This window comes from Notolepis coatsorum (genome assembly GCF_963971535.1).
Source record: "Notolepis coatsorum genome assembly, chromosome: 1".
In the NCBI taxonomy this organism is placed as follows: Eukaryota; Metazoa; Chordata; class Actinopteri; order Aulopiformes; family Paralepididae; genus Notolepis; species Notolepis coatsorum.
Window position 1 is genome coordinate 8993348 of NC_140165.1, and position 13155 is coordinate 9006502.

A 13155-nucleotide genomic window follows, 5' to 3' on the forward strand; every position below is an offset into this window, starting at 1 on the left:
CGTTCTAAAGATTTGCACGCATAAAAGACAGCCCCGTCTAAATGAATGAAAACAAAAAATGGATGAAAAACGAAATGGCTGAAAATGAAATGAATCAAAACTAAATTAATCAAAACTAAAAAAAAAAAAAAATATGATTCATATTATGATCATATGCGCGTAGAGTTTGCTCACCGTGTAGACGTAGCACTGCAGGGGAACGTCCTTGTTCTCCTCGTCCACGAACAGGCCGCCGATCAGGTACAGCTGGTTCTTCTGGGAGATCATGCTGACGTGGTTGCGCGGCACCTGCTCGGACATGGCGGCCAGGAAGCACTCGTTCTCGCCGACGTCGTACGCCACGGCCGCCGTGTCGTTGATCATCACGATGAAGTCGCGCGTGTACATGCCGTGCCGGCGGCTGTCGTTCAGGAAGCCGGGGAACAGGCCGTTCTCCTCCTCGCCCCCCTCTTCCTTGTCCGCCCCTTCCTCCCCTTCCTTCTTCGCCGGCTTCTCCGGGAGCTTCCCCTGGAAGGCCTCCTGGATCACCTGGATCTTCTTCTGCAGCTCGGGGTCGGCCTTGATGATCTCGTCCGTCTCCACCTTGTCGTGGAAGTACTTCTCGGGCAGCAGGCGGAAGCGGATGCAGTCGAAGGCGTCAACCAGGACCTTGACGCGCTTCTCCTTGTCGTGGCGCACCCACGCCATGAGGGCCTCGAACACCACCTCCTCCTTCTCCACGTTCACCGAGTCCCCGCCGATGACGGCGAACAGCTCGTGGGCGGCGAGCTGGAGGAACTCCTCGTCCTTGTAGAGGAGCTCGAAGCGGTCCGCGATGTAGTTGCGCGCGGCGACGGCCAGCCGGGGACAGTTGAGCACCAGGCCCATCCGGAAGATGGCCAGGCAGTTGGCCAGCGACAGCTTCTTCTGCAGGTAGTTGACGCACACGGTGAAGACGGAGGGGATCTGGAAGCGGTTGGCCACGGTGAAAATGTCCTGCACGTTGTCGTCGGTGAGGTCGATCTCGGCCGAGTACAGGTACTGGATGACCATGTCCAGGACGGAGGGGTTGACGTCCTCCAGCACCACCTCCTTGGTGTTCTCCACCTCCTTGCCGTCCTCCGTGAAGAAGATCTCCCTGAAGTAGGGGCTACAGGCGGCCATGATCAGCCGGTGGCAGGGGAAGCAGCGGTCCCCCACCTTCAGGGTGCAGTCCACGAACTTGTTCTCGTTCAGCAGCTCCTTGAGGCCGTCCTGGAGCAAGGTGCTCTGGAACAGCCGCAGCTCCTCCTTCATGGCCTTGGGGTCCATAGTAGTGTGTCAGGAAGGGGGGGAGACGGCGAGCGAAGGGGAGCTTCTTGTGGAGAGAGGAGCGAGACGGTGGTGCCACACAGGTCCTCTTCACAGTCTGCGCTGGCTGGAAAAGGCAGAGCAGAGGAAAAGGTTCCCGGCCTGAAGACCCTGCAATTTAATCCTGTCCCCCACTAAATATAGCTCCCTCTGCACCCCCTACCCAGGCCTGCCTCAGCCCAGTGGAATCTGGCTGCGCCGAATCAGAGTGCACTGCAAACCCCCAGCTCATGCAGCTGCTGTCCCAGACTGAAAGAAGCAACTGGGTGTCCGGGCCAAGGATCTACCACACCGTGATTCAGCCCTGCAGCATGCGTCATGCAGCTAAAGGGGAACAATGTTGTCAAAGCTATGAAGTATAGCGTGGCACAAGGTGAACACATTACATGGAAATATAAATGGGGATATGAGTGTATTTGAGAGCAAGCCGGCTCAAGGGGTGACATGTTTAATAAATGATTTATTGTGAAAGAATAGATGGAAGATCAGTGAGTTGGCTGGTCTTCAGTGGCTTTACTGGATGTTTCTGGATGTTAAGTGCCAACGTAGTTGGAACAATATATATAAAACAATAGAAAATACAATATCAAATATATGTATTATATATATCATATTAAATCGCAATATTTCAAAATAATAACAGCATGTCTCTCTCAATAACATTCACTCACTATTTCCATTCAGAATCATCATCAGGATCTCAATAAACATACAATAGGCTGTTACATAATATAATATTAGAAATGATAGATTCTAATATATCAAAAGGTATTATGTGTTCTTGTTATATTATTATATTATCTAGCCTACAATTCTTATGACAAGTATTATTTATATAGAAAACAATAACTGAACTCATATATTTGCTAGTAGGGATTACAAGTTAATTTCCTTTTTATACTGTAGGTAAACAATATTAAAACCATCCATTCCATATTTATAATGTAGCTTTATCGCACTCTCTGTTTACATCCCTTCAGCCCACTAGCTGAATGTTTACTGTTGCTATGACAACAAGTGCCAGCTGACAGCCTGTATTAGCTTAGCTTAATCTTCCAAACAACATTAAATCATAAAATTACAATTCAGCTATTTTAAACAAAATCAATTACAACTACTGTACCAACAGTCCCTTAGGACCTTAGCCAATATGTTGTCGAAAGTTAGTAAAGGGATATTTCACTTTAGCATACATTTGAGCAGCATTACATTTTTTTCTTCTTGATTTATTGTGACATTTCTTCTTGACTTTGATTGATTGATTGATTGAACATTTTATTAACAGATTGCAGAATGGGTACAATACAGTACAGCTCAATACACACAATTGTTAAGGGGATGCAGACCAGAGAAAGACTTTCATCTTGTTTACATCAGGGTCCCCCATTTTCAATTAATCATAACATATATGACATACATGACATACAGATAGAGTACTGCTACATCTAGACATTTATGCCAGATCTACAAATACAGTACTGTTTGTGATACAAAAAAATTTCTAAAAAAGAGAGTACAGTATATATTTGAGGGGGAAGAAACTGTACATTGGAGGAGGTTGGGTAGGTGGGGTGGGGTGGGGTGGGGGGTTGGGTAGGTTGGGTCGGGGGGGGAACTGTACATTGTAGGTGGTTGGGTGGGGAGGGGGGGTTGGGTAGGCGGGGTGGGGGGGGGGGGGGGGCTGTACATTAGAGGGGGTTGGGTTTGGACATTTACAGGGGCCAGTTTTGAATTGCAGTCTCCCGTAGGTGCTCTTTTAGAGAGGTTTTGAAGGTGGGTTCCTTTACACATTCCTTTACAGCTGTGGGTAGGGCGTTCCACATTGATGTGGCATAATTGCGAGACGTGTTTAGTCCCTTGTTTGAGCCGAATCTGGGTTTGACATGATTTGTGGAGCTCCCTCTGGTGTTGTGGTCGTGGTATTCCCTGACCTTTGGGAAGTATTTCGACATGTACATGGGTACCTTAGTGGTGTAGTGCATCTTGTAGACCAGGCACATTGCAAGTTGCTGTACTCTGTCGTCTACTCTAAGCCATCCTAGGTTGTCAAAGTGGGCAGTGGTGAAGAAGACTTGTCCAACCCATGGGGACATTAACGGGGGTTTGCTTGCTTTACAAATACATTTGATTTGACCAAGTGGATCTACAAGTGAGCTAGTGACCACTGCTGTCCCTGTCGTCCGCTGTCAACACCACCATTCCTCCCAGGCGGCAGGCTCCTCATTCACCTCCATTCATATTGGGGACCTAGTCATACTTATCATACTAGTCATAAAACAAACTATTGCTGTGCACATTTAAATAAAACAGTCAGTTTGTATTGGTTTGAGTGTGCTGTGTATCTTTGCCATGCTCTGCGATTTTTCCTTTTTTTTTTAAACTGCTGCTTAGAATTCTAAATCCCCCGCCTTATCAGAGAGAGACATGTATATTAGAAGGTTTTGTTTACGGGACCACAGCTGCATGAACCACAGACTAAGCTAGGAGTGATCTATTAATAGCCCATTCATTTCCTATAGCTGCAGCAAAGACTGGGGACTCGCGAGCAGCCGGGAAATACGTCACCCAAAAGAGGAGTGGTTACCATGGTTACCTGGAAGAAAGATCAAAAAATGTTGGTGAAAAGTTGGCCAAACTAGACCTCAAGTCAGAAAAAGTTAGCAAGAAACATTAGCAAGAAAATAACTTTGACACCGAATCATATATTACACATAATAATATTGCTGTATAGTTTGTTTATACTTGGTCCTCAAAAGGAATGGAAGTGAATGAGGAGCCTGACACCTGGGGGGAATGGTGGTGTTAACAGTAGACAAATGGGACAGCTAACTTTATTTGTAGATTATTTTGGATAGAGGTGAGACTGCTGATTTCTGACACATTCTACTAAATAAAAGTAAATATCCCTTTAAATCCTAGCTACGTCATCCTAAGTGACGGTTACTATCTAGCGCTGTCATTTACTACTCAAGCAATACGACGCACAATACTTGGAATACAACAACATAGACAGACTAACTACATTGATTGATTGATTGATTGATTGGAAACTTTATTAACAGATTGCAGAATGGGTACAATACAGTACGGCTCAATACACACAATTGTTGTCTTGTTTACATCAGGGTCCCCCATTTTCAATTCATCGTAACATTTATGACATACATAACATACAGATAGACAGTACTGCTACATCTAGACATTTGTGACATACTGTACAAGATATACAAATATACTGCAGTACAGAGTTTCTAAAAGAGAGTATATACATTTGAGGGGGAAGAAACTGTACATTGGAGGGGGTTGGGTGGGGGGGGGGGGTTTGGATGTTTACAGGGGCCAGCTCAGTTTCGAATTGCAGCCTCCTGTAGGTGCTCTTTGAGAGCGGTTTTGAAGGTGGGTAGGGATTCACATTTTTTTTACGGCTGTTGGTAGGGCGTTCCACATTACACTACTAACTATGTCATGTAAGAGTGCTTAGGTAGACATTTAGACATTTACCCACCTGAAAGAAGAAATCTAAAGCGATCAGCGAGGCTGGTCTTCACTGTTCAGTGGCTATAACTGGTATCTCTAGATGTTAACTGCCAACCGAAAAGCGCAGCGCAGCGCGAGCTTGCAGCTTTACCGGTTATCTCGTGCCTTTTATACTCTAAACAGATTATGCTTGTAATTGAATGGGGGTGTCTGCAAACGTGCAAAATAAAGTAAAATAGATGTAAAATAACACATAAGTGAGTGGGAAAATACACATAAATATCCTATAGCCTACGCCATATTTAGAATATATCCATATCCAATATATATCCACCCATACATGCAAAATAACGTGCGTACATATAAAATAACACATACACTGTACAGAGTGGGCAAATACACAAATATCCTGTGTTGTCATCTTTTTATATTCGGCTTTGGAAAGATACTATATTATTTTGGTGTCTGCTTTTCATTCATTCATTCATTCTTTCCTTCCTCCTTTCTTTCGTTCGGAAGCAAACAAATGCACAAATTGTGTTATTTGATTACAAAGCCCATTCTTGAAAATACCACCACAATCAGTCAAGAGCCAGAATGTGCTTTCAGTGAAGCACACAGCAGCAATTCCTTATGTAAGTCAGAGTGAATTGTAGGAAGAGGCTTTGTGCTAAAAATGGCTCAGAAAAGTCTGGTTGCATGATGCCGGGCAGCTGCTGCCACAACAGGTGAGAGACAGATAGACGGACAGTTCTCTCCACCAATTAGCATTGTCCACCATTTTCACCCCCTTGGGTTTATTGTTGTGGTGGGAAAGGTCAGCTGCTAGGGGGGGGGGGGGGGCGTGCTACATGTAGGAAGGTGTGTGTGTGTGTGTGTGTGTGTGTGTGTGTGTGTGTGTGTGTGTGTGTGTGCGTGTGTGTGTGTGTGTGTGTGTGTAGGGGGGGGGGGGGGACGAGGAAGGATTTCTCTTCCATTTGCTCTCCAAATGACCCCTTTAAAACACATTCTCCTCACATAGCATGAGCTAAGACAGTCTATAAAGTTTTTAAGAATTCTAAGATAGAATTTGGAGAAAATGTAAAAAAAATAAAAAATAAATAAAGTTAATATAAAATGTTTTAAATGAGATGGATTAGCGGCGACAAGACCGGGGTTTTCTTTGCAGGTGTCTGTGTATCTGGATCTGTGAGAAGCTACAGTACGTTACTCTGTTATTTCCCTCTCTCTCTCTCTGTGCCCCGGTAGAGTGAGTAGAGTTAGGTAACACAGCTCTCCCGTGGGCAACCACTAAAGATAGAAGCACACTATGATACAGAGCAGTGAGAGCAGCGTCTCACATGTAACCTAAGCACAAGGAGAGAGCGTCTGTCTGTGTGTATCTCACTGTGTTTGCGTAAATAAATCATTCAACTGCAAGTGTGTGTGTGTGTGTGTTGTAGTGTGATTCGGGTGATAGCATCACCCATGTAACAAGGAGAGAGCTTGTTCAGTTTAACTGGTAAAGAACCAGTATATAATAATGTTAATTAAGTCAGAAAAAAGCTTATTGTGGAATGTTAATGTCAGGAATGTAATTTTTTTTCAGCTTCCGATGTGTGAAGTGTTTTAGTGCACCACCTCTCTGAGCAGGGCCAACTCTCAGTATGTGGAGGGGGCGTGGCTTAGTGCACCACCTCTCTGAGCAGGGCCAACTCTCAGTATGTGGAGGGGGCGTGGCTTAGTGCACCACCTCTCTGAGCAGGGCCAACTCTCAGTATGTTGAGGGGGCGTGGCTTAGTGCGCCCTCTCTGAGCCAACTCTCAGTATGTTGAGGGGGGCGTGGCTTAGTGCACCACCTCTCTGAGCACGACCAACTCTCAGTATGTTGAGGGGGGCGTGGCTTAGTGCACCACCTCTCTGAGCCAACTCTCAGTATGTTGAGGGGGGCGTGGCTTAGTGCGCCCTCTCTGAGCACGACCAACTCTCAGTATGTTGAGGGGGGCGTGGCTTAGTGCGCCCTCTCTGAGCCAGCTCTCAGTATGTTGAGGGGGCGTGGCTTAGTGCGCCCTCTCTGAGCCAACTCTCAGTATGTTGAGGGGGGCGTGGCTTAGTGCACCACCTCTCTGAGCCAACTCTCAGTAGGTTGAGGGGGCGTGGCTTAGTGCGCCCTCTCTGAGCCAGCTCTCAGTAGGTTGAGGGGGCGTGGCTTAGTGCACCCTCTCTGAGCACAGCCAGCTCTCAGTATGTTGAGGGGGCGTGGCTTAGTGCACCCTCTCTGAGCAGGGCCAACTCTCAGTATGTTGAGGGGGCGTGGCTTAGTGCACCCTCTCTGAGCAGGGCCAACTCTCAGTATGTTGAGGGGGCGTGGCTTAGTGCGCCCTCTCTGAGCCAACTCTCAGTATGTTGAGGGGGGCGTGGCTTAGTGCGCCCTCTCTGAGCCAACTCTCAGTATGTTGAGGGGGGCGTGGCTTAGTGCGCCCTCTCTGAGCACGACCAACTCTCAGTATGTTGAGGGGGCGTGGCTTAGTGCACCCTCTCTGAGCCAACTCTCAGTATGTTGAGGGGGGCGTGGCTTAGTGCACCCTCTCTGAGCACGACCAACTCTCAGTATGTTGAGGGGGCGTGGCTTAGTGCGCCCTCTCTGAGCAGGGCCAACTCTCAGTATATTGAGGGGGGCGTGGCTTAGTGCACCACCTCTCTGAGCATGACCAACTCTCAGTATGTTGAGGGGGCGTGGCTTAGTGCACCCTCTCTGAGCACGACCAACTCTCAGTATGTTGAGGGGGCGTGGCTTAGTGCACCCTCTCTGAGCATGGCCAACTCTCAGTATGTTAAGGGGGCGTGGCTTAGTGCACCCTCTCTGAGCATGGCCAACTCTCAGTATGTTGAGGGGGCGTGGCTTAGTGCACCACCTCTCTGAGCACGACCAACTCTCAGTATGTTGAGGGGGGCGTGGCTTAGTGCACCCTCTCTGAGCATGGCCAACTCTCAGTATGTTAAGGGGGCGTGGCTTAGTGCACCCTCTCTGAGCATGGCCAACTCTCAGTATGTTGAGGGGGCGTGGCTTAGTGCACCACCTCTCTGAGCCAACTCTCAGTATGTTGAGGGGGCGTGGCTTAGTGCACCACCTCTCTGAGCCAACTCTCAGTATGTTGAGGGGGCGTGGCTTAGTGCACCACCTCTCTGAGCACGACCAACTCTCAGTATGTTGAGGGGGCGTGGCTTAGTGCACCACCTCTCTGAGCATGACCAACTCTCAGTATGTTGAGGGGGCGTGGCTTAGTGCACCACCTCTCTGAGCATGACCAACTCTCAGTATGTTGAGGGGGCGTGGCTTAGTGCACCCTCTCTGAGCACGACCAACTCTCAGTATGTTGAGGGGGCGTGGCTTAGTGCACCCTCTCTGAGCACAGCCAGCTCTCAGTATGTTGAGGGGGCGTGGCTTAGTGCAGCCTCTCTGAGAACAGCCAGCTCTCAGTAGGTTGAGGGGGCGTGGCTTAGTGCACCACCTCTCTGAGCACGGCCAGCTCTCAGTAGGTTGAGGGGGCGTGGCTTAGTGCACCACCTCTCTGAGCACGGCCAGCTCTCAGTAGGTTGAGGGGGGCGTGGCTTAGTGCACCACCTCTCTGAGCACAGCCAGCTCTCAGTAGGTTGAGGGGGCGTGGCTTAGTGCACCACCTCTCTGAGCACAGCCAGCTCTCAGTAGGTTGAGGGGGCGTGGCCCTCTGTTCATTCAAAGGAGATGTCAAGTTAGTATCATAGTACATGAAGAAATCCATGGGACCAGGTTGATCGGTTGCTATGGGAGATCAAAGCTACAAGGTGCGTTTCTGGCATCTGCAGGCCGATGTAAATATATGACTTATATGATACGTAAATCTATTACTTATATCTAACATTATGTAAATTAGTTTAAGGTCGATTAGTACTCTACTTACGTTGGGTGTACAAAATATTGAGTACAAAAAATATTCTACTCAAGTAGAAGTACTGCTACTTTGATTAAATCTTACTCAAGTTAAATTACTGGTGTGAGAATGTACTTGTATATAAAAGTACAAAGTAACTCTGTAAGTACATTGAAAATGTAAAAGTTAGTGTTACTTTTTTAAAGGGGTGGTGTGTGTGTGGTGGTGGTGGTGATGGTGGGGTAAACATAATTCCTTTCCCCCATGCAATGCAAAGATAATAATGATAGGATATATTAAGTTCAAAGTTGGTTACTTTTGCTAAATAAAGTCATGAACAATGTAAGGCGAGATTCAACATGACCATGCAGGGAAGCATTACTGGAAGGCCTTAGGCATAGTTGTACTGTATAGTTGAGATGCTGGGGAAAGAAGACTCTGCAGAGAGGTAGATTATAGGCTACTATCTCTAATGACGAACAGCTCTTGTTAGCATGTGGCTGCTTGACACGCGCCTGTAGCTCTTGTTAGCATGTGGCTGCTTGACACGCGCCTGTAGCTCTTGTTAGCATGTGGCTGCTTCACACCGCGTGCACCTGTAGCTCTTGTTAGCATGTGGCTGCTCGACATGGTGTGCGCCTGTAGCTCTTGTTAGCATGTGGCTGCTCGACACTGTGTGCGCCTGTAGCTCTTGTTAGCATGTGGCTGCTTCACACCGTGTGTGCTGTAGCTCTTGTTAGCATGTGGCTGCTCGACACTGTGTGCGCCTGTAGCTCTTGTTAGCATGTGGCTGCTCGACACTGTGTGCGCCTGTAGCTCTTGTTAGCATGTGGCTGCTCGACACGCGTCTGTAGCTCTTGTTAGCATGTGGCTGCTTCACACCGTGTGCACCTGTAGCTCTTGTTAGCATGTGGCTGCTCGACATGGTGTGCGCCTGTAGCTCTTGTTAGCATGTGGCTGCTCGACATGGTGTGCGCCTGTAGCTCTTGTTAGCATGTGGCTGCTCGACACTGTGTGCGCCTGTAGCTCTTGTTAGCATGTGGCTGCTTTACACTGCATGCACCTGTAGCTCTTGTTAGCATGTGGCTGCTCGACACGCGCCTGTAGCTCTTGTTAGCATGTGGCTGCTTCACACCGTGTGTGCTGTAGCTCTTGTTAGCATGTGGCTGCTCGACACTGTGTGCGCCTGTAGCTCTTGTTAGCATGTGGCTGCTCGACACCGTGTGTGCTGTAGCTCTTGTTAGCATGTGGCTGCTCGACACCGTGTGCACCTGTAGCTCTTGTTAGCATGTGGCTGCTCGACACCGTGTGTGCTGTAGCTCTTGTTAGCATGTGGCTGCTCGACACCGCCTGTAGCCCGAGGGCCGTATAGGGAATCAAGCAAGGGTGGAAAGTAACCAATTACTCCAAGTAATAGCCCAATGTAAGAATGCAGATATAGGCAAGTTAATTGCAAGATAATATGATGGGATATATAAAGTTCAATATAATATGATAGAATATATGATGTAAAAATGTGGTTACTTTAATGAAATACACCTTGACAAAATAAAGTGCACAGCTGCTCAACAAGGTAAAGCAGATTCAACATGATAGCGGCTCAGGACTCAGGAGGTCGACCGGTTGTCTGGTAATCAGAAGATTCCCAGTTTGGCTCCACTCAGTGGCGTGTCGGAGGTGTCCTTAAGGGGAGACACTGCAGGTGAATAGGGTAAAAAAATTAACTAATAGATATCACAATGAAACTTCCCCAGTTGATTACTTATATTAAGACAAGACTTTTTTGTATTACAAGTTTTCTGAAATTGTATGTTTAAATATGCAAAAAAATGAGGCATGATCTACTTAAATATGCACTAATTTGCATATAATTCCAGGACAGAAATCTGAACATTGGATAAAGCCATTTTCAAAATTATAGTTTCATTTAGTTGACATATTAGAGCCAAAGGTTATTACAGAGGGGATTTTGGATATCTCTTTTTATCACTCCATAAATCAGAAAATACTCCATTCAGTCAATTTTTATGGTAAAATTCCATATTTCGCCATGTTTTTAGGAATAAAATGTGATATAAATCAGGGTATGAATGCGATATCAACAAACCCTTCTGTAAATACCTTCAGAACATAGATATGAATAGAACTGGAAGGTTTGGTGTATGTGAGTGCTACTGAAGTGGAGATTTCTGGCTCAGAGTATGAGGAAAAACTCTTAAAACTAATTTTTGGGAAAACGCCTTCAAAGTTCTGTATTGTAAAATGCCATACTTTTTTTTTTAAACAGATATTTACAAACACAATACCTAATCAAACCATTAGTAATAGACAACCTAAACACATGCCTGATAACTGAATAATAATAATAATGATGTTCTGTATCGTTAGTGGCTTAGCTTGGCATCACACTGCACTATCTCGCGTACGTGCACGCGTACTGAATAAACCACAAATGTACCTCTAATACCAGTATTAGTCTGACCACACCCCTCATCAGCTTACCTTCATAAGCAGGTGTGTGGTCACCTGCTCTCCTCCTTCTCGCTTTCACCACAAGGAAGAAGTGCCTCGGTAGATCCCCACACTTGACACCATGATGGAAGAAATTGGATTAGGAACAGCTTTGGGAAACAAGGATACGTTGACATCATATCTTTATTTTCTCTCTCACTATTTTTCGAGAAAATACGGCGATATTGTCTTCGTACTGGAGTGTCTAGAAGATGATGATCATTCTAAAAACCCTCCACCGGTTTTCGTATTGGGAGCACGCCGCTGCATGCTTCTCAACTGCAGTTCCTTGCTGTGTTTGTTGGGGTGAAACCTGTCAGGCCACAGCTGAACTGTCGGACATGCCGCTGTTGTGAGAAGCGGTGCGTTCCAGGTTGGGTGAGTAGTGTTTGCTGGCGGGCTCCACTTGTCTGTTAGTGCTATGGGGGCTACTTGACAAAGTTTATGGAAACCGGCCCCAGGCTAGGGTCCTTTGTTCAGCCACCTAGGCGACAGAAGGCCTTGGTCTGGAGACCATTATAGTTTTAACTAGTGGGCCGCGACCATTGACACTGGTGATCCCTGTGTGTTCTGGACGAGTGGATTCTCTCTGTCACCGTGTTAAGGCCCCATCTTTCATATCCAAATGAGAGTATTCCTTCACGAGGGGATATGTGCATGTAATGTGCGATAGCGGCAGATTCATGTTCAAAGTCAGCTACACAGGCCAGTTGGTACTGTGCTGATTTCCGTCGGATGTGGTAAAGTCACCGTTGTGAAGCGGTGTTGACATCTTGTTTTCTCTTTTCTCTTAAAAAGTGAGGAGAGGTTCAGAACGGCGGCCTGTCTGGGTGAGTGTTATGTCATTGTTTACATGTTCATAGCTTACGGTTAGCCAGTCAGCTGTTAACTGCTGCGTTAGCCTGCTGGATCGCTGCATGGCCTGCTTAGGGCCTACCATTAGCCAGTCAGCTGTTAGCTGCGGGGCTAGCATGTCGTGGTCGCTAGGTAACGTTAGCTTGCTGCTATGGCCATGGCCTGGCGCGGGGTAGCTTAGCTTCTCGCGCGCCGCCGTGGGCTCGCTTCTGATCGTTAGCTTGATGCTATTCTGTTGAACGTGCTTTGATTTTAACATGTTTTACACTCTTGACCACGACGTCATCCTTGACAGGGGATGTTTTCGTCGACCCTGCCCTGAGCCAGGACGGCAAGGATTGCATCAACGAAGGGACCGTTGCGACGGGTAGAGCGGCGACGCTGCCCGGATCGAACAACACAGGACGGCTGTGTTTCTACGGTGTCTTGAGACTGCACTTCGCTGATCTGCGTTCCGGGTAGGAACGGGGTTGACCAGACCTCATAACACGTCTTCTGGTTTTACTTTGCTAAATGTATTGTGAATAACGGTGTTTTTCCCAAAACGTGTGTTGCTACAATGCATTTAGGATACGTTGCGGGTTATGTGTGAGCTGTTTTTGTCACTGGCAGTTAGCTTCTCCGTGCAAACGGGATGTAATGATCTGGTTGTTGTGTGAGAAACACGGCCGTGTACTCACAACTAAGGTAACTAACCTATGAAGCTATGCTTGGTGACAAGTGAGTAAGAGAATGTTCTTTCTCAGACTGTAATGACAATGAACAGTGTGTTCACACATTAACAGGTTTTCCTGTTTTAACTGGCCGTATTGAGGGTAAAATAGGAGGATTGTGTTTTTCCCCCCCGGTTCCCTGGGGACTTTATCACCTCCTATCAGACATGTTGTGCATTAATTGTGTCTTTTGTGTGGTAGGGATACGATGTAACTCTTAGCTTGATTGCTGAGGTTGTGCTAAATCTGCTGGAGAAACTTATTTCCTAAAGGGAAATTGGTTTGGTTGCTGTCATATGTGCTTAGCAAGGCCTGTGGTCGATACTAATCAAGAATGATGTATTCTCTCATTGTGAAAAAAACGGCGTTCCTCTGTTGAG

At 46.9% G+C, this 13155-nt stretch overlaps 1 protein-coding gene across 1 annotated transcript in view; it reads right to left on the reverse strand.

The window, feature by feature from the left end:
* The window catches only part of LOC311242638 (kelch-like protein 41b), a 12003-nt gene extending 10625 nt beyond the window's left edge, over window positions 1-1378 (reverse strand). The window contains exon 1 of the mRNA XM_084331636.1: window positions 175-1378. Coding sequence (XP_084187762.1) covers window positions 175-1290 — 1116 coding nt within the window. The 5' untranslated portion in view covers window positions 1291-1378. The remainder of the gene's footprint in view (window positions 1-174) is intronic.
* Window positions 1379-13155: the final 11777 nt, after the last annotated feature.